A 21,500-nucleotide genomic window follows, 5' to 3' on the forward strand; every position below is an offset into this window, starting at 1 on the left:
TAGCTCTAGCTCTTGTGGGAAGCTGACTGTGAGTCCTTGACTCTTAACAGCTGCTGGAGCAGAATGGAGGCTATGGGAACCCAGGGCCATCCCGAGTGCCACCCCCTGCTGGGTGCCCCGTGACCAGTGGCTATAGTGGAGGTAAGTACCCTCACCTGCTCACTGTCTGCCCCACAGAAAGTTCACCCTTCTGTGTATCAGACACCCAGCACGCATTGGGCTAGACCCCAAAATCTTGTTCCATGGGGCTCCAGCCTTGTAGCAGGAGATAGACTATAAGGCTGAGTTCTTAGCTTCACCATTTCCCAGCTGAGCTGATGTGCTCAGGTTGTGGTATAGGATCAGTGAGGAGAATTCAGATTCAAGTCAGCAAGAAAAGGGGTGGCAGGCCAGGGTCTAAGAGAAACCAGGCGTCCTTTCCCACAGGAGTTGTGACAGGGCCAAACAGCGTCGTTGTGGGGTCAATCTTATGTGTACAGCTAACCTCAGGCTCCAGCTCCTCCTGAGGTCAGGCAATAGTCCAGGACCCCACCATTAGTCATGCCATAGCCTGCACTGTCTATTCAGCCCAAGACAATAGGAAAATGACGCTCCTTGGGCTGGGGGTGTCCCAGGGTCCCTTCTGGGAGTTGGGGACAGAGCACTAGAGGTGTCTGGTGGAGCAGAACAGGAGTAGGGATAGGGCTGTGGGAGGAGGGGCACAGGCAAAAGATGGCTGGGCCAGTCCCATCATGGTTTGAGCAGTGGTCTTCTACCTTGTATGGTGTGGATACCAGAGAAGGGTTTGGGGTCCCTGGAGGGGGGTCTTAGTTTATAGGGAGTAATGAGAGTCCTAGGGTAGGAATGTGTTCATGCTTGCCATGGGCTGAGCCCCCTCCTGATCTCTTGGGGTGTCAAGGTTTCACCTGGTTCTTCTCTAGATCTTTGTTTCCTGGATAGGGAGCTCTTGGCCCTGATAGGTGGCTAGCTCAGCATCCTGGGCACTTCAGGACCACACCCTGTGTGCCTAGCAGTACAGTGGCTGATGTGCCTCCTCTGGCTGTGGGAAGAGTAGGTTCTTGCGTGCTTCCTTCTGCATCACGCTGTGTGGGCTTGGTGTTCCTGGGGTGCTGCAGAGCCTAGATCATGTCTGTACCAGCTGGGTGTGTGTGGGGCCAATGGGGCCTCCTGTGTGCTGCTCACCTCACCTGCCTTGCCCGCCTGTGACCTGCTGAGGTCTGTCTCCCCTACAGGCCTCGCTCTGGCTGAGTATGACCAGCCTTACGGTGGGTTCTTTGACATCCTTCGGGGTGGGACAGAGCGACTCTTCACTAATCTCAAGGACACCTCCTCCAAGGTCATCCAGTCTGTGGCTAGGTAAGTGTGGGAGCAGCATGTGAAGAAGTGCCAGGCTGCACCAGGCCTGGCCTATACCATGTGGAGCTGCCCCAGGTGGTAGGGTCTCCAGTTGAAGCTCTTGTGATAACCTCCTAATGTTTCCTATAGTGATCAAATAAATACTCCCTTTAATTCCAGCTATGCAAAAGGAGACCTGGACATATCTTATGTCACATCCAGGATTGCAGGTATGTCTCAGAACATCCCCAGATTGTAGTCTACAGGCTGGGTCAGGCTGTAGAATGCACCTCTGGCCCTCTGCGTATGATGCAGCTCTGGGTGCTGACCATCTGTTAGGGACCTGGTTCAAGGGCCAGCAGAGGCAACTGAAGTGCCTCTTCTCTTCATGGCAACCATGAACTGGCCTGAGGCCTGGCCTGGGGCAACATTCCAGAGGGGCAGTCGTGGGCAGCCTGTGCCCAGCACACATCCTGGTCTGTGCAGTGGACAGGGCAGTTTGAGCCCAACTTTTGGCACCAGTGGCTCTCCAAGGTGATGATACTGGGTATTCACATCTGAAGTTGGGCAAAAAGTAACCAGAAAAGCTTATCATGGCACCTAGGACTCTGATAGGCATCTGTAAAACTCTGAGGTCCCTGTGGGTGGTTTGGTGGGATCTACTCAGTCACTGCCCAGCTGTCCATGGGAGAGTAAAGAGAAAGGCCTATAGGGGCCAGCAGCCTGGGCAGTGAAGTTGTAGGAAGCTGCTTGACCAGGACACGAATGCAGCCTCAGGAGGGGGGTCCCCATGTGACAGCTGATGGGGGTCTGCTCTGTTTCAGTGATGTCCTTCCCAGCAGAAGGTGTAGAGTCAGCAATCAAAAATAACATAGAAGATGTGAGGTTGTTTCTGGATGCTAAGCACGCAGGACACTATGCTGTGTATAATTTATCCCCAAGGACGTACCGGGCCTCCAAATTCCACAACCGGGTAAGTGGTCCCATTTTATCTTTTGCGACTTTGCATTTTTCTCCCATTTTAGTGGTTTCAGGACATGGATTTGCCACTAGCTACAGCTTTGGCCTGATCTCCACCTCACCAGGCAGCTGCAAGGAACAGAGTGGAGCCTGACCACAATGGGCTGTGGTGGGAAACCAGGGATAGGGCTAGGGGCAAGAGAAGGCATCTTCAGAAGGAGGCTTCACAATACAGACCATGGGGAGAATACCTGGTGGAGCCAATCAAGTCAGTGGAAGATTGGTGCTTCCCAAGAGCCTTGGGTGCCTACCTCCCTCTGGCTGCTCCTGGCCTCAAGGTAGCTTGTGGCCATCCTGTTCTCTTGATAGATAAGTCTCAGCTGTAGCACTTTTCGTACTGTCTAAATTGATACAAAGTGCAGGAAAAGGTGGTTCTTTTTGTGGCATCAGTGAATTGCCCAGTGGCACAGAGTACTTACAGCTGAGATGAACATTGTCTTGTGAGAACTCCAGCTGAGGAAGGTGCTCAGGCACCCAAGCTACCACATCCATGAAGCCTTTGAGGAGGACTATGCTATGTGCAGAGTGGGCATACAGACGCAAGGTGGCTGTGCCAAGATGTTGGGCAAGTTCATGGTGCTGGCCCAGAGCAGGGCTCAGTGGGACACTCTCCCTACAGGTCTCTGAGTGTGGCTGGACAGCCAGGCGTGCGCCACACCTCCACAGCTTGTACACCCTCTGTAGGAACATGCACGCTTGGCTCCGGGAGGACCCCAGGAACGTCTGCGTTGTGCACTGTGTGGTGAGTGGGAGTTGCTGTGATCTGTGGTCATGTGGTCTCTTGACCAAAGTGGCATTGGTCCCAGGGGTGACATGGAAAACCCTCACCAGAGGACAACTTCTGAGGTCAGAGCTCAGGATCTGGTGGGCACATATTACTCAGTGGCTCCGTCCCCTGTTGGGGAAGGAGCACTTTGTGAGTGTTCTTCTGGTGTCCTGACCTGAACAGCCAGATGAAGGCCATGTTGCTGAGTAGGGTCCCTGCCTCAGCACCTCCTTAGGTAAGGCCAACGAGCCCTTACCTCAAGTTTCCCCTCTGCAGAGTAAGGAAGAGGGACTTGGGAGCCTCATGTGGGGTGTGGTGACTGACAGAAAGCACACTCAGGGCTCAGCCATACTGTCCTGGAGGTGTTGTTACATTAGAAATGATAAGAGGTTTCAGGAAGGCATTAAGTGCCTGGTGAGGCTAGTGTGCTGAGTATGAGGTCAGATGGGGACAGTAACAGGGAGAAGTTGGCCAGCTAGTGTGCTTTGTTAAAGACCCTTTGGTTGTCTGCTGGACTCAGAATTGTCCTTGTATTAAAGATGTTTGTATGAATTCCTAAATGTATACTCAAATCCAAGGCATGACCACATGGATAGTTAGGAAGTCTCCAGGGACCCACTCAAGACCTTGTCCTTGCCTGCGCAAGGGCACACAGGGCCATGTGTGAAGGAGCCTGTGTCTCTTTGTCCTAGGACGGGAGAGCTGCATCTGCTGTGGCTGTCTGTGCCTTCTTGTGCTTCTGCCGACTCTTCAGCACCGCGGAGGCTGCTGTGTACATGTTCAGCATGAAGCGCTGCCCGCCAGGCATTTGGCCGTCCCACAAAAGGTATCAGGTGATCCTCACTAGTGACGGTGATGCCTCCAGCTCTATGGGCCCTAAGGTGGCACTGCCCTTGGTGTGCTGGATGCACCATCACTGTGGCCAGGCCTTCCAAGTTCAGTGCCAAGACCACCCATTTGCTCATAGGCCTGATTAACACCATGGTAGGTTCTGGCTTGGCGCTAGTCCTGTGCCCACAGGGACCCAGCAAGAATGGTCTGCAGTTGATGCCCAGCTGGCACTTCCGAGCTATGGTGGCCCTAACCTGGGGTGGCAGCACCTTGTCCAGCTTCTGGACACCATGCTTTCCAGCAGGTAGGGGAGGCTGATGTGGCCACATGCTTGCTAGGGCCCAGGTCTGTGCCCCAGGGGAGCCCCTTTGAAGGTGACATGGGAACACACTGTGGACCCCAGATGCTGTTGCCAACGTGAATTGTTACCCTGCTTACTATGAGGCCACAGACGTGCCTGTGGCCACAGGCGCTCAGGCCTCATGCTGCTCCTATGGGCATAATCAGGGCCTTTACTGCAGGTTAAAGGAAGTGATTTCTTGAGGTTACCGCTAGTTCTTCCACCTGCTCTGTCCTCTCTCTGTGGGACCAGTGCATTCACCAGCCATGTCCACTCCTGTATACTTCAGTCCATTCTCCTGCAGTAGTGGTCCCTCTCTTTGCTGTGCATATCTGAGGAGACACTACCCAGCATAAATGCCCTCTGTGAGCTCAGTCAGGTCTGGAGCAGCCTTTTTCCCTCTGAGAGATTGGCCTCACCATGGATGTGGGTGGAACACAAGACCAGAAGCTGATGGAGATGTTAGAAAGAAGCCAGGGCTGAGGTCCCTGAGAGGGTTGCCTAGTCTTCCTCCCTGGGCAGGCTATATGGCCTGTGGGCAGCTGGGTGGCAGCTCTGTCCCCATAGCTATGGGTCCATAAGAATGAGGCCCACCTTATTTGCTCACTTCTTTGAGGGGCAGAGTATCTCACAGCAATGTGTCCCTCTGGCCACACTGAGACAATAGCCCTTGTCTGTATCCTCACTGTGGCCCCTGCAGGGGATGGCAGGCAGGGTCTTTCACCACGTCAGGCTCACAGCTGGTCATACTCCTGTATTCCGCATGTCAGGCCTGCTGGGCAGGAGGAGTCAGGACGAGGAAGGCCTCTGGAAGCCAGCCAGGAGCCCCAGCCCCCTCACAGGGAGTCTCAAACCTCTTGAGACTCAGCCTTCAAGCCTCAGCTGTCCCTCAAACTAAGGAGTGCCACGGAGATGTGAGCACTTGCTGTCAGGGCAGATGGGGCTGGACACCACGGGAGGAGGCCCAGCATGCTGTGGACACCACGGGAGGGGTCCCAGCATGCTGTGGATGCAGGTGGACCAGGAGGCTTGCAGTAAGGGAGGGTTCTGCTGTCTTGACAGCACCTGTCCACAGTCTCCATGGGATAGACAAGAAAGCAAGGTTGGGGAAGGAGGCACAGGACCAAGCAGCTGGTTGGAACTCTGTGGGAAATTTAAAGCTAGGCCTGGTGGCATACATAGGCCTATAATCCCAGCCCTTGGGAGGTAGAGGCATAAGGGTTGCAACTTCAAGGCCAGTTTGGTCTACATAATGAGACCCACCCCCCATCTCAAAAAAATAAATAAATAAATAAAAATAAATAGAAAAGATCAGGTGTAGTGCTGCACAACTGTAATCCTAGATCCTTGGGAGGTGGAGGTAGGAAGATCCTGGTCTGAGGCCAGCTGGGGCAAAAGTGCAAGATCCTGTTTGAAAACAAATGAAAAGCAAATGCAAAAGGACTTGGGGACTGGTTGTGTGGCTCAAATGGAACAACACCTGCCCAGCAATTGAGACCCTGAATTCAATCCCCAGTATCACAATAATAATAATAATAATTTTTTTAAGTCTGCTGAAGACCTTTGTGAGAAAGGCAAATAAGATGTGAGATCAGGGTGTCACGTTAGAAGAACAATACAGTAGCAGAAGTCTCAAATGGACTCTCCCCAGCAAAGGAGTGAACTGGTGAGCTCAAAGACAGATCAGCAGTATTGCTCAACTGAAAACCAGCAAAAGACCAGTCATGGATCCAGGAAGCTGAGAGGGCACCAGGCAGGACTGAAAATAACATCCATGTAGAGCCCACCTTTGATGCCAGCCCTGTTCAAACTGCTATGACCCAAATATAGCCTGAGCCAGAAGAATGGAAGCCACACAGAGAAAGAAAGGTATGAATTACAAACTTGTCAGGAACCCTGGACAACCAGTGAAGACTGTGCTATAATTAGTAAATGAACAAAATAAGATGAAAGCATAAAAAGAAACAATAAATGGAGCAATAGAAGATAGCTGACAAGATCATAAACTTCAGTCCATCCATGTTGGCATTCAGGCTTAACACAAGTGGTGCAAGAAGGTTGGTCAGAAGGCCAGGAGGGACCACAGACTGGATGAGAGCAGAGGCCATCAACACTGTCTGCGTGGGACAGGGTGAGGTAATGTGTGGAGCAGATCGCAACGGTTACCCACTGCCACAGGAAAGACCTCATCAGCACCAGCACTGGGTACTGCTTGGGTCTCACAGACTGTCATTGGGGCCTGCCTTTGCTGGTGTTTTCAAGTGAAGCTTGGCCTCTGACCAGCTGGGAAAGCCTATTGCTCCTTCAGATTGACCCTTTGTCCAGGCTCCCTCAGGCCACAGGCAGCCTTCATATGCTTATGGCCAAAGGAGTTTGTGTCCTTAATTTGTGCTGACCATCAGATGGACACAAACCCAAGTCCTATGGCTTCCTCCATCTTCTGTCTTCTGGACTACTTAGGAACACCTGCAGAAGAGTACCCGTGTCGATCAGAGTTAGTTGCTGCTTTCCACAGGCTCCTGCAGAGGGGACACCACAGTGGGAGACAGGAGCAAGGATGTCTTGTGGAGCCAGACACTGGTGACTCACAACTATAATCCTAGCTACTTGGGAAGCTGTGATTGGAGGATCATGGATCGAGGCCAGCCAGGCAAACAGTTCATGAGACACACCCCCCCCCCCCCCCCCCCCGCAAATATCCAAAATAACCAGAACAAAATGGACTGGAGGTGTGGCTCAAACAGTAGAGTGCTTGCTTTGCAAGCACGAAGCCCTGAATTCAAACCCCAGTCTCACAAAAAAACAAAAACATTCCCCAAAAGAAAGTCAGCGAAGCTTTGTCAACACAAGACAAAATAAATTGAAGCCAGGCATGGTGGTGCACAGCCATAATCCTATCACTTGGGACACTGAGGCAGGAAGATCATGAGTTCAAGACCAACCTGGGCTACATAGTAAGACCCTGCTTCCAAAAAAAGAAATAGAAATTAATAGTAGAGTAGACTTCAACATTCCTTTCTCAGTGATTAATAAAACAAGTGGTAGATAAATCAGCAACCAGCCAGCTAGCCCTAACTTGCTGCTGTAGAACACTCCACCAATAGATAAAACGACATGAGGACTATTAAATGAGCAATAAACTCAACAAATTTTACAAATTGAAATTGTACATACAGAATATGTTTTCATGCCATAAATAAAACTAGAAGTAACAGAAAAAAAAAACCACGTCAAAATTAAACATCTTCTAAATACCTGTGAATGAAAGAGAAAGTCTCAAGGGAAATTTAAAGCTATTTCGAACCGCATGACAATATAGCATCAAATTTATGAAGGGCAACTAAAACATTGCTTCAAGGGCGGTTTGTAGCACTAAATGCTTACATTTAAAAAGAAAACAGATCTGGTGTGGCCTGCTCCCAGGGTCACATCATGTGGCTGACAGGGACATTACCTGCCCGCAGGTACATCGAGTATGTGTGTGACATGGTAGCGGAGGAGCCCATCACACCCCACAGCAAGCCGATGCTGGTGAAGGCTGTGGTCATGACACCTGTGCCGCTGTTCAGCAAGCAAAGGAATGGCTGTCGGCCTTTCTGTGAGGTCTATGTGGGAGAGGAGCGCATGACCACCACATCTCAGGAGTATGATAGGATGAAGTGAGTACAAATGTGAGGAATCCCACCCCAGACATTGCCAGTCATCTGAAGACCCTCTGTCTTCAGATGAAGCTGCCTGTGGCCTGTGTTGGGCTGTGGCATGGGCAAGGCCCCATGGCCGTGTGTGTGAGAGTGGCTTCTGAGAATAAATATCCTGCCCAGTGATTTGGTACACGAAGAATGTGTGGGTTTAGTGTTTGGTACTTTAGAAGATCTCAGAATTCTTGCTGTGTTTTTTTTACTTATGTGAATTACTTCTCACTCTGTTCTAGGGAATTTAAAATTGAGGATGGCAAGGCAGTCATCCCCCTGGGCATAACAGTTCAAGGGGACGTGCTCATTGTCATTTACCATGCCAGGTCCACCCTGGGAGGGAGGCTGCAGGCCAAGGTGAGTGCTGCTGTGGCCACTGGCTGGGAGTCTCAGCTTCTGGATTCTCACAGAGGACTCTGGGTCATACTCACTGTCCAGTGAGCTGTAAGCTGACTTCCCCTGACTGCTGGGACTGGTCCCCAGTGCCTTCCACAGGGTACAAGGCAAAGGGGGTTCTAGTCTGAAAGGTCTGGAACTTTCCCAATGAGCATGGCAGGCTACATTCTCAGAGAGGGCTATTGGTCTTGGCCTTGGTACTGCCTGTGCAGTGGCTGAGCACTGTGGTGGCCCCTGTGTAGCATCTTCTCAGTCCTCATTCAGCACTTGGCAGGAGGTGCTAGCCATGTCACCCATTCTGCTCCCTGTTCCTCGAGCCATGTGCAAGAAAAGCAGGTAATCACACCCCAGCTGACATCTGTCATCTCTGGGGAGAGCTCTATGACCTGAGGTGAGGGTGCGCCCTCAGTGACTCCTGTTTGCCATTTGCAGATGGCGTCCATGAAGATGTTCCAGATCCAGTTCCACACTGGCTTTGTGCCTCGGAATGCAACCACTGTGAAATTTGCCAAGTATGTTAATGTTGCACTGTGTTGCTGTGGGAGAGAGCCAGGTACCCAGGACTGCAGTGTGGGGGCACCTGTGACCTTCAGCTAGGCCCTGGGCTTACCTAGAACTGTCCTATATTCTGCTCTCCAGACTCCTCAGGGTTTCAGGTGGCTTCCACTTTGCTCTCTCATCCCTTTGGAGTCACCCCTTGCATTTCTTTTTAGTTTAGCCACTTAGAGCAAGATGCAGGACAGCCAGAAAATGGGCACAGTTTACTAAGCATTCTGAGTCCCTGCTGTGTACACAGTGCTCTCCTAGGCACTACAATTGAAGATAAGGTGCTGTCCTTCCTGACTGGAAGCTTGGTTTGCTTGTAGAGATGTATCTGTGAGCCAGTACAGCCAAAGGATAACCCTGTCGGTTGGCACTGCACTTGCAGGTCACTGTATTGTGGAGAGCAGATGCCAGCTACTTTTCTGTTCCATGGTGGACAACAGGCCTCACTCATCTACCGCTTAGATAGGGAAGCTCCAGGTAACTGGTGTAGTGTGGCTTTCTGGACTCGGGTGTTGGGTCTAACTTGTGGTTTCTCCACTCCATTACTCACATGCTTAGCAGCTAGAGCAGAACAGAGAAGTTCTGCTCCAGAAATGAGTGTGGGGAGGAGCTGCCAGGAGCTCTTGGCTCCTGCCCTTGGGCTCTGCACATCCCCACAGGGAAGTTGTAAACAGGACTTGTCATGGGGTGTGATACCTGGAGGCAGAGGTGGTACATTGTGGAGAGCAGATTAAAGCCTATGAGAACTGGATACAAAGAAGGCAAGATGTGGCTCACCTGCTTTTCCAAGATTGGCATAGCCCTGGAAGCAGAACAGCTGTTTCTCCTAAATTGTTTGCATTCCGAGAAGCAGGAATGCAGATTTCTCCTGTTACAATGTCACGCCCCTCCCCAAGAGCCTCTGCTCCACCCTGTTTGCCGCTGTTTATAAAAGAACCCCTGAAGGAGGAAGAGTGGCTTTTTGCCTTGAGGCTTTTTGCTTTGGAGGGATTTTTGGGGCTTTGGCTTGATTCTTTTGCTTTGGGCTTTTTTGGTGTGGGAAGCTTTTGGAAGGGAAAAGAATTGCTAAAGGGAAATTACTAAAGGGAAAAGTATGGCTAAAGAGGGGTTGATAGAAAGTCTGCACCGAGAACTTTAACATAGGCTTTAGAAAGCTAAGCCAAAGAAGGAACTTTAACATAGGCTTTAGCAAAGCTAAGCTAAAGAAAAGCCAGAGAGAATGTGAGACAGTGCAAGATAGAGGACCAAGACTTTGCAAGTCTGAGCACCAGGCTTTAAGAAAGCTAAAGGGAGAATGCTAAAGAAACGCTGCCAGCCTGGGGGCAAAAGACCTTAAGAGCAATTAAGCTAAAGATAGCAAAGAGAAAACATGGGACAGTACGAGTCTCAGGAAAGAGGTTTTAAGCTAGGTTTTAAAGAAGACTTTAGAAGCAAGGTTTTAAAGAACTGCAAGGAGTAAGGCCTTAAAGAATAAAGATAGAGAAAAGAAGCAATGAGGGTTGGGTGTCTCCACCCGAGCGCTCAACACACCTGACCCCACTTTCTGTCTGTCTATGCTGTGTCTTTTCTGAATCTCCAGTCACCCCCAGTTAAGCCCAGTTAGGTTCGGTGATAACCAGGAGCAAGAGAGAAAGCTCGCTGTACAAGGGAGGGAGCGAAAAACAGTGCCCTCTCCAGTGCATCATGTGTGTATGTGTGTGCACTACTCCCTCTTACCGCCGCATCACCTTCATGTTGGTGCCCTGCTGTCTCTTCTTTTAACCTGGAGCTTCTGTAGCTTTTCTTCTTTTTAATATTTTTTTTAAATTTAGGGTTACATGTGAAAATTCCATATACGTATACAGTGTATTATGAGCAAGTTCACCCCCCCCCCCATTATATACCTTTAACCCCTTCCCTTTGCTCTCCCTTTTAAAAACAAAATTTGGGGAGTTTCTTTATGCTGTCTCTATACATACATAAGTAATATACTTTGAACTTCTTCACCTCTCCCTCCCATACTTTTTCAACCATCATGGAGGAATGCTTAAAAAAGTGCTTTTAAAGATCAGATACTGAAAACCAAGAAGAAAGTATAGGGAAAGATCTATGTGATTCAGGTACTAGAGTTAATAAACAGGAACTTTTAATAGCTACGATGAGCACTGCTGTGGTTTGAATGACTCCATCAAAGCACATGCTGGAATTTATTTCCCATCATGAGTTATTAAGAGGGTGGAAACTTAGTCTGACTATGGTATTTGAAAGTGGGACCTTTGGGAGGTCACTAAGGTTAAATGAAGGACAGGGCCCTGGTCCATGGGACTGTGCCTTCATAAGAGGAGGACAGACCTGGGCTGGATGCTGTGTAACACCACATGGTAGCCTGAACCACCTCAGGAAAGCTGTCAGGAAGTTAAGTCTCCCTAGCCCCCAACAGCTCAGCACATTTTAAGGAAAAATAAACTTTCTGAAGGGTTCTTAAAACAAAGGTTTATCAGTAACAGCGCTTTAACAGTGTTCTAACTGTGCTTAACTTCTGTCCCAGTGCCCCGGGGAGAGCTGGGTCCCTACCATCTGTTTTACATGTAGAGAATGATTTAGAAGCCTGCCTAAAACGTGGAAAGAAGTGGGAAGCATAAATTTGTGGGTAAAATTGATTGTGTGCTGACTAGCTAAAACATCGTGGGGGTTCAGAGTTGTTTGGTAATAAAATATATGGCATCAGTAGTGCCAGAGAGGCAGGGGAGGTGACAGTGGAGCACTTACAAGCCTCCTTATGAGCCTCTGCGGCCTATGTGCCTCGGCGGCTTGGGAAGTCGCTAGTAGTTTGTCACCTATGCATTGTAATCCCACAGAGAGCAGTAAAGAACTGATGGAGAAGAAAAATGAAGCACAAAACCTGTGACTAACCCAGATGAGCTAAGAACAGAGAAATGAAGAGGGGCCAGCTTAGTAGCAGAAGTGCCCAAAAACAGCTTCAAAACTAGAAGACAACATGGGCAAACACCGACATCATTCTCTTTCCTTGGATAGCAGGACAAGTGACATCAATTAGGACGTTCTGACATGTTTGACCGCTTGACCTGAGTTCTGTGCACTTCAGCAAACTGTGAGAGAGCAGATTTCTCTTGTTTGAAGTGTTCAGCCTGTGGTACTGTTGCACACGAGTTTGGGGGATACATTCAAACAGTGATGTGTTTGTCTGAATATTCCTGTCTCACGGCAGGTAGCATAGCAAGGTATACTCTTAGAACACTGTGGTGACAAAGGCAGTGAGGGGAAAGTGCTGGTTGAGGGAAGTGTGCGTGTGCTCTACAGAGCAGCTGAACTGCAATCACAGAGAAGAATTTGGACCGTTGGTGGTCAGGCACCACCAGATGAGCCTGAGCAGGTCTGTCCTTGGTGACTGGGTGTCCAGCAAGCCTGAGGCATCTTGTGATTGAATGAGGGTACCAGAAGTGTTTCTTTGTACTAAGCAGTGCTGCAGTCGTGACAAGAGCTAGCATTTTGTTTACCAGCCAAGAGTGTCAGAAGGCCCTTTGGTACCCTCTTGGAGCTTGGCCATGTTGGTGACCAGCCACCTGGGGCCTGTGAGCTGTGTCCTACTGATGTGTGGGGGCTTGGGGGGCTGTCCTCCCTTCTCATAGACCCCCATTGTGCCCTCACTGCTGCCCTGCTGGTGGACAGAGCAGACCTAGGCCCCAGAACAGTCTCCAGGATCAGCTGGATCAGGGAAACGGAGATGAACAGTGCCTGGAGCTGCTGCCTGTCTGCAGTGGAACCAAGCCTGTCAAGTGCACGTGGCACCCTGAGTGGGCCCTCTTGCCTTGCCCGCTCTGTCCTTGTTGATGGCGAGTCTCAGCCTCTCTCACTGTGGTTACCAGCTCCACATTAGCTGTTCCCACCTGACTTGGCACAGTCACCAAGTTGTCTCCCACCTAGAGGGCATGGGTGGAGGGAAATCCCTGCCATAGAACCTTCTCATTCTGTCCTGTGCTCCCGTGTGCAGAGAGGTTGTGTCCAGAGCAGGAAGGAGTGAGCTGGTGGGGACGTCACGGCTTTACCTGAGCACCACTTTTAGTAAGAAGTAAAATCAGCTGTTGTTTTACCACGGAAACTGCCATCCGACCACCCTCCCCAGACTTCCTTGCTCAGTGGTGTTGGTAAACATGTTGTCTGTGCACAGACATAGAGGAGCCCACAGAGTGGGGGTAGGTGGCATCACTTGGCACCTGAGGTTTCCTTAGAATCGACCACCACTGCTTTGTGTTTCTGTCTTAGGTTTGTTGTTGTTTTGGTACATATAAAATTTAAGTGTGATGTACAGAGATGCTGAGTGGCCAGCAGGGATATGCACTAAAGAACCCAGGGTGTGCTTTGTCTCCAGAGTCTTTGCAATGTGTGAAATGCACTGTGATTCCTTAGAGCAATGTGGAGAATGGCCAAAGTGTGGCCTGTAGGATGCTTTGGCTGGGCCTCTCTCCCCCCATGCCACTGAACAGCTGCCCTCATGGCATCTGGGGACCCTGGGATGTCTTCCTCTCTTATTTCCTTCCTGTCCCTCTGCTTCCTAGAGCCCAGGTAGGTAAGGGCAGAGCCTGGCTGCCTCCCTGGCCCATAACAAATCTTGTTCCCAGACCCTGGCAGCTTGATTCCAGAGATCTTGGTTTTGTGGTCATCTGATAATAATTGAGTAGTTTTGCCATGATGGACATCATATTTTTTATAGAAAAATGCATTTAAGATTTCAAAGTACTTGAATCTGAACCAACTGAGATTCCACAATGTGTGTACAGTTGGAAGGTAAGGGCAGGGGCCTGGATCCTCTTGTGAGGGATGGGAGCCTGTCTCGTGGAGCCCTCCTCCCTAGCATAGCAGTCTCCACATCTGTCCTGTCTGCTCTGTTCACTCTGAGCACCTGGCATTCCATGGACTAGGGAATGTGGTGGATCAGTCCAGTGTTCTCAAGTTAACAATTGAGGTAACCCTGCCCTGACAGCAAGGGAGTCAGGGAGTGTTGTTAGCCCTGCTGGTGGGAGTCTCATGTCCCATGGTGGGGAGAGCCATATTCCTACTGCCTTGTGAGCAGATGGTGTAGATTCTGAGTGTGTCCCTTCCATGGACATTGAAGTACCTCCAGGCCCTCCTCACCCATGTCTGCCTGGTGCCTGCAGGTATGACCTGGATGCGTGCGATATTCAGGAGAAGTACCCAGATCTATTCCAAGTGAACCTAGAAGTGGAGGTGGAGCCCAGGGACAGGCCAAGCCGGGAGACCCCACCATGGGAGAACACCAGCCTGAGGGGGCTGAACCCAAAGATCCTGTTTTCCAGTCGTGAGGAGCAGCAGGATATCCTCTCTAAGTTTGGTAAGGCTCACAGACAAAATGTTCACTTGCAGGGGACCCAGTTCTGGTGACTGCCACTGCTGGGAGAGGCCCCCAGGGGCAGAGCTCTGTGCAGGGCTAGGTAGCACCCCTTTCCCTGTCCCAGTCACAAGTACCTGTTGCTGTGCCCAGGCTGGGACTTGGCCAAGGTTACAGCAGGTGGCAGAAACTCTTGACTTTGTTTGGTAAAGGTGCAGTGTGGTACAGGTAAAGGAGGCATTTGATACTATGATCCCTAGGCCTGTTGATGGGTATACAGGTCTGGCACAAGCTACTCTCCACACCAGGCCAACCCTGGCCCTGCAGGGAAATCCATTCTCTTGGTTTCCACTGAAGCAGAGATAACCCTTTTCCCAAGAGCAAGATGGTATTGCTCTGCAGGCACATGAGCCCTGAGTTCTGCCTTTGGGATCATTGTGGAGCTGGGGATCCAGTGTTAGGTTTATACCACTTGCTGACTGAGGGCCTGTGTTCTAGACACATGACCATTTAAAATATCTTGAGGGTGGGGACGCTTTGCCTCAGGACCCATGGTTCTTGGTGGTAGCCCCTGCTCAGTGTGGGTGTCTCTTTTCCTTATTTCAGAGCAGTTCCAAAAATAGTCAAAGCACCTCAGCAGGTGGGGCTTTTGGCAGCACTTGTTGCTCGCAGTACATCTCCATGGTCTGGGTTTGCACAATTTACATTTTCTTATCTGAGGACAGTTAAGTATTCCTAAAAGGACTGTGTGTACATCTGTGCGTGTGTGTGTATGGGGGGGGGTGTCACAAGTATGTGTACATGCATGTGTATGCAAGTGTGTGTGTGCCTGTATGCACATGTGGCTGGTGTAGTATCTGAGTGGACAGCAGAAATCTGCTTGCGCTGAACTTGGTTGTGCTCATATGGCTGGTACGGGTGGTCCTGTGGCTGGCCCACCTGGCTGCTCTGGCTCTAGGCCTCACTTGAGGTTGTAGGCTGGTGCAGGTGACCTGACGCTAGCCCCTCTCCTGGCAGGGAAGCCAGAGCTCCCCAGGCAGCCAGGCTCCACAGCTCAGTATGATGCTGAAACGGGGTCTCCAGAGGCTGAGGTCACAGAATCGGACTCGCCGCAGAGCAGCAGTACAGATGCCAACCACTTCCTTCACACGCTGGACTGGCAGGGTAGGTGTAGGGTATGACAAGCCCTCCACCCTCTCATGGGATCCAGTCTGACACAGCCCAGAGTTCAGGGGTCATCACCAGCTAGCTGCTTCTAGGCAGCAATCTGTGCACCACAAAGGTTCTTAGTCCTGTGTGTGGTCACATTCTGAGTATGACTGTGCAGGGCCAGCTTCATGGTGATGGGCTGGGGCCGAGCCACGGCTTCCAGAGAGTCTGCAGACCCCACACCGTGCTTGATTTTTAGTGGCACATAGTCAAGAATAGTTTACATAGTATGTTTTGAACATTGGAGGAAGAAAAGAATATGCCCCCAAAGCCTGATGTACTGATTCCAGCCCTTTATTGAGAGTCAAGCTGAGTGAAACTTTCCACAAATGGTCTCGTTAATAGACTCCAGAGGTCCAGGGTGCACGAGAGGGGCCTGACTGAGTCACTGAGAGCAGTCACATCCACACCTGCGAATACCCACATCTCTTACTACCCACAGACCCCAACAAGCTCCCAGTCCAGAGCCAGGTTGCTACCACTAAACACCTAGCAGTCATCATCTTCATTTCTCACCCTCTCGGGACCTGCACTGACTGATTCCCATGGGATTCATTCTGCCCAGTGAAGCTGTCCCCCAGGGGATGCTGCAGAGAGCCCTGCTAGACTGTGGCTCCCATGGCGTGCATGTGTCCCCTTCTAGACTGCGGTTCCCACGTTGTGCACGTGTCCCCTGCTAGAAGGGTGGACATGTCTGCTACTAGACTCTGACTCTCAGAGTGTGTCCCTAGGGTGCACGTACCTCACTGGAGAGGGCCACAGGCTGACCCTGCAGTAGGGACTGTGTCAAAAGTCTGGAACCTTAGGATACCTCTGGCTGGCTGGAGGCCACAAGTTGCTGGGTGAGGGCAGTGGAGGCCCCCACTTTGACTTGAGCCTTGGGACGTGAGCACCAAGGCCTGGGATGGACATGGGGACCCTGGTGCTGACTACGGCTGCAGCCTAGGCTCCACTGAGTTGCCTATCCATCTTGGCTTGTCCAATGTGTGGATCCAACAACCTGTGATTTTTTGTTTTCTTTTATAGATGAGAAAGAACCAGAGATGGGTCCAGAAAATACCTCTCCTAAGGAGAGTCGGTCTGTTCTGATTCCAGAGAGAGACGGAAGTGAAATGTCAGATGAAGAGGAGCTCCCATTCCCTAGTGAAGACAGGCAGCCAGGGGCTGGTGAGGACACACCAGGCCTGACAGCCAGGTCCAGACAGCAAGACTTAATATTTGAGGCAGTCACGCCAGCCACACCACAGGAGACTGCACCATCGGAAGAGGGCATTGACCTCCTGGGACTGCACTCTGAGGTGGACCTGGAGCTCACTGCCCCCTCAGAGGCCTGCAGGCCCCCTTCCAGCAATGCTGACCTGCTCAGTCGCCTCCTTGGACCACCTGACTCTGCCCCAGTGGGGTCCCCAGGTGACCTGCTTGGCAACGAGGCCCCCTTGCTCCTGGCAAGTCCAGTTACTCCCCTAAGTGCACGGAGCACCTCACAAGGAGGGACCCCCGCCACTGGTACGCACTTCTGTTCTGCAGAGAGTTAACTTCACAGTAAATGAGTAGGGTTTAGTCATTCCTGCCAGGTAGAAAGGGGAGCAATCACTATTATCTAGGTGCTGGGAACGGGGCCATTTAGAAGAAGTTGTCTGTGGGTGCAGTAGTTCCCACTGCCCCCTCGGGCAGCCTATAGGCCAAGAACCACCAGCTGTCCCCTCGTGGGCATTGCTATGTCCGTGGGATGGTTGTCCTGGCTGTGGGGAGTCAGAAGGACTATGTGCTCCTGGGAGGGCAGCTGGGTAGCTTGGATCCATCTGGCTGAAGCCGCTTCCCTCTGGAGACTGGAGGCCTGAGAACAGGGTAGCTAGAACCCAGGGCATGGGTTGTGGTTAACACTGTCCTCCCTGCCTGTCTGTCTAGCAGACCCATTTGACCCGCTTCTGCTGTCATCCAACCCCGACACCCAGCCCTGCTCCAAGCCTGATCTCTTTGGTGACTTTCTCAACGCTGACTCCACAGTGGCCTCTGGCTCACCTGCCTTCCCCTCCACCCACAGCGCCCCACCCCCAGCCTGTAGTACCACCTTTATGCAACTAGGTGAGTGTCCACTGCTGACTGCGCTCAGAAGCCACAGGTTTCTACACGGTGGGGTCTGGGAACTCCTGCTTCACACATCTCCCTCAGGACAATGACTCAAGGGTAGAGCAGTAGGTGGGGAGGGACCATGTGGCTTCTGCAGCTCTCAGTGCCAAGCAGGGCCCTGCCTCTCCTTGCTTTCCCCCAGTCCAAGGTGCTCAAGGTCTGGTGGAACACTGGCTTCTTTTCCTCCACTCTCCCAAGCTGTTCACTCAACCTTTGAGCAGGTTCTGAGCCCTGTGGTACTCATTGCTGTTCACAGCCTCTTCAGCATGGGCCCCAGGACTGGCTGTGAGCAGGGACAGCCATCTCTGCCTAAAGCTTTGGTTGGGGTTGCCAGGTCAGGGGGCAGAGAGATCTAGGAAGCCAGTGCAGGGAAGAAGCAGCAGGAAGGCTGAAGGCCAGCCCGGGGAGTAGCAGGCATGACCCATTTAGCAAGCAGCTGGGGCCCCTCCAGCTGTGGAAAAGGAGTTTGGTTCTTCTAAGCAGGAGCAGTGTGGTTCAGGGTATGCCCTGGAGGATGGCTGATCACAGTAGGCAGCTTGTGGATAGGCAGTGTGATACATGGCTGCACCATGCTGGGGTGGGTGTATGGCCAGTTGAGAACAAAAGAACTGGTGCAGGACCCCTAAAAGGGTACCAAACATGGCTGTGGGTCCCCATCCCCCAGGAAGGTGGCTCAGCCAATCGGTGTCTTCCTCCCTCCCCACTGTGGGCTGCACTGGGAATCTGCAGGTGGCTATGGAGGAAGAAGGGTCTCTGAAGGCCCCTTGATATGCAGGTGTTTCTTCTCATCACTGCTCTGTGAGGTTGGCCGCCTGCTGACCTCTATGTCTTGTTGATCAGTTCAGTGGCATGTGGTGTGTCCTCAGAGCCCCTTGGGAAGAGGGAGGCTGGAGTGTGCAGGGTTCAGCCACTGGGCATTTCAGGACCCCATGGTGACTGCACAGGTCCCTCGGCTGTGTCTTGACTGGATTTGCCCACTGCTCATGTGGGGGAAGAGGAGGGCCCATGTGAACAGCATGACTGTGGCTGGCAGACACGCCAAGCCCTGATCTCCTCTGGCTCCTTCCAGGGGATCTGCCAGCAGAGCCTAGCAAGGTGACAACCTCCTCCAGCCAACCGGATCTGCTGGGAGGGTGGGATACGTGGGCCGAGGCTGCTGTACCCGGGCCAGCCCCCACACCCAGCACAGAAGGTACGACCACTTACACCAGGGGCTGAGTTCCCAGGTGGGCACCCCCCTGAGGCCATGGAGTGTTTCCTGTTTTGTACATGATGTAGCTGATGCCACTCTGGCAGAAGAGGAAGGAGGACTGCCTGTGGGTTCCTGCATGTCTGTCAGCCTTGAGATTGCTCATGGTGGCTACAAAGTACTCACTTGCTCCTTGGAAGTGCAGATCTCTGCATGTCAGTCCACTGGCCTCTGCTTAGCAGCAGGCAGTGTCTCATTCCCCTGCTCCCATTCTGCCTGCTGGTCCTTTTTCTTCTCCTACAGGCAAATGTATTTTGGGACATAATTCTACACCTTATTTACTATCAGTTACCCTGCCTGCCTGCCTGCTCTGCACCTCTCACCAACCTTCCTGAAAACTGAGGCTGATACCATGTGCTCCGTCAGGGATATGGATTGTGTGGATGCAATCCAGACATTCACATTTGTGAACGTCTGTCCTTTTTGTGCATATATAACTATTGATTGCATGCTCTAGTCCAACACAATCCTATTTACAAGGTCTTTGACACATGTCCCCGTCTGGGTACAGTATTATTTGCCCGGGAGCAATTCCTATCCTTGGTTTCTGACAACAGTTGGATGGTAAGTTTTAAAACATTTTACCAATTTATAGGTCATCAGTGGGTTTGTTTGGGGTTTTTTTTGGCATTACTGGGTTTGAATGGGGGCCTTACACTTGTTAGGCAAGCACTCTACTATTTGAGCCACGCCCCAGCCCTTTTTGCTTTAGTTATTTTTTGAATAGGGTCTGACTTTTATGCCAACCTGGACTTCGATCCTTCTACATACTCTTCCCACACAACTGGGATAACAGGTTCTCCCCAGCATGCCCAGCTTTTCATTGGTTAAGATGGGGTCTCAGGAACTTTTTGCCTGGACCGGACTCAAACTATAATCCTCCGCATCTCTGCCTCCTGAGCAACTAGGATTGCAGTTTTGAGCGACCATGCCCAGCTCATTAGTGCTTTTAATTTTCGTTGCTTTGTTATAAATGCGGTTGGCTATGATTTTGTGTAGTTTTAGTTATTCATATTTTTTTCAGAATGTTTTCATCTTTGCTCCCTTTTCACAGAGGGAATTTCTCTTTTTTATTGATGTAAGAGAATTTGTGTGTGTGTGTGTGTGGGTGGGACTGGAGTTTGAACTTGGGACTTTACACTTGCAAATCAGGCGCTCTCCCACTTGAGCCAGACCTCTAGTCCTTGCTCTGGTTACTTTGGAGGTGGGGTCTTGTGAACTATTTGCAGAGGCTGACTTCGAACTATGATCCTCCCGATCTCAGTCTCCTGAGTAGCTGGGATTACAGATGTGTTCCACTGTGCCCAGTCTGAATCATTTTTAATGATTGTATAATATTTTATCAAGTGTCTGTGCAATATTTATTTAACTATTTCATGATTTTATACTTAAGGATATTCTCAAATTTACACTGTTATAAGGAATATCATGAAGAACATTCACATTCAGAACAGTGTAGACATTTTTTAGTACTTGGTACCAACTGTTCCATCATTTCCTGTAAGGAGACATGGGTGCCGGAAGTGGCTACTCTGCCACGTGTGTGCTACGTCTCCACTGCTCGAAACACTGGTTGAGCCAAGTGGGGCCCATGGTACTGAGGGAGGAGCTGGGCCGGGGAGGCTGTACCTTACTGTTGGTGGGCCTTTCTAACACTCTGCCCTTTTTCCAGGTGCCCTTTTCTCTCCTGGAGGTCAGCCAACCCCTCCCGGCCCGCAGTCTAGCCAGAACAAGTCTCAAACCCTGGACCCATTTGCTGACCTTGGGGACCTCAGCTCCAGTCTGCAAGGTACTGTGAGGGGTAGGCCGTTTGCTCACCTTGGGGACTTCTGCTCCAGTCTACAAGGTAATGTGAGGGTGAGCTGTTTGCTGACCTTGGGGACGTCAGCTCTGGCCTGCAAGGTAATGTGAGGGGCAGGCTGTTTGTGCCTGAGGCAGATTCTCTCTCGTCTTCTCACTCTGTGCTGCCCAGGGCATGTGCTGAGACCGCTGGGCCTGGGGACCTTGGGGGCTTGTGTCCTATTCAGGCGCTGGCTGGCTGACTAAAAGGAAGTCTAAAGGAAGTTGCTGGAATTGCCACTGCTGCCTGGCCCTCATGGCAGCATGGTGGTGTGTTTCCTGCAGTGGCATCTGGGCCGTGGGCATCTGGAAAACAGAGTCCATATTGGTGAGACTCTGCCAGGCAGTACCCCTAACACCCATACCTGCCTTGTCCTGGCCCACACTTGCAAGCTGCTCCAGAGCTCACCTTGAGGTTGCCTCATGTGTTCCCCTGGGGCTCCTCTGTCTGCACCTCCCCTTCCACAGCTTCTACAAAGGGGGACATGCTCTTGTTGCAGAGCCTTTGGCCAGAGGCCCAACTCGGGGGATGTTCCAACTTGTGAGGTCTGGCCACTTGCTCCAAAAACAGCAAACAATAATGGTGAAAAGGCAGGAAAGGATTTATTCAACATCTTCAGGGGTCACTGATGTTTGTCCATCAGTCCTGTCCTCCTGGAATCCAAGGTGACTTCAGGGGAGACTGGCTCAGAGCAGAGGAGACATGCAAAATGGAGGCAGAGATGCTGAGTTTTATTCTGCTTTTAGCTACCTTGTGGCCCAAGTGAGAGGTCAGTGCTTTTTAGCAAAAGCAGTTTCTA

The 21,500-nt window shown here is 51.2% G+C and overlaps 1 protein-coding gene across 10 annotated transcripts in view; it reads left to right on the forward strand.

Annotated features, from left to right (window-relative positions):
• Positions 1 to 21,500, forward strand: part of Gak (cyclin G associated kinase) — a 50,289-nt gene that overhangs the window by 22,432 nt on the left and 6,357 nt on the right. For 6 of the 10 annotated variants that reach the window (XM_020175455.2, XM_074042791.1, XM_074042793.1 and 3 more), the window contains 15 exons: positions 51 to 141; positions 1,233 to 1,356; positions 1,516 to 1,565; positions 2,160 to 2,308; positions 2,975 to 3,097; positions 3,814 to 3,947; positions 7,757 to 7,951; positions 8,224 to 8,341; positions 8,813 to 8,892; positions 14,083 to 14,276; positions 15,291 to 15,437; positions 16,509 to 16,988; positions 17,391 to 17,567; positions 18,682 to 18,804; positions 20,534 to 20,650. In XM_020175455.2, the coding sequence (XP_020031044.1) occupies positions 51 to 141; positions 1,233 to 1,356; positions 1,516 to 1,565; positions 2,160 to 2,308; positions 2,975 to 3,097; positions 3,814 to 3,947; positions 7,757 to 7,951; positions 8,224 to 8,341; positions 8,813 to 8,892; positions 14,083 to 14,276; positions 15,291 to 15,437; positions 16,509 to 16,988; positions 17,391 to 17,567; positions 18,682 to 18,804; positions 20,534 to 20,650 (2,302 nt within the window). The remainder of the gene's footprint in view (positions 1 to 50; positions 142 to 1,232; positions 1,357 to 1,515; positions 1,566 to 2,159; positions 2,309 to 2,974; positions 3,098 to 3,813; positions 3,948 to 7,756; positions 7,952 to 8,223; positions 8,342 to 8,812; positions 8,893 to 14,082; positions 14,277 to 15,290; positions 15,438 to 16,508; positions 16,989 to 17,390; positions 17,568 to 18,681; positions 18,805 to 20,533; positions 20,651 to 21,500) is intronic. The other 4 variants (XM_020175456.2, XM_074042788.1, XM_074042789.1 and 1 more) reach the window with 4 other exon arrangements.

The sequence above is a fragment of the Castor canadensis genome, chromosome 9, assembly GCF_047511655.1.
Source record: "Castor canadensis chromosome 9, mCasCan1.hap1v2, whole genome shotgun sequence".
Taxonomy (NCBI): domain Eukaryota; kingdom Metazoa; phylum Chordata; class Mammalia; order Rodentia; family Castoridae; genus Castor; species Castor canadensis.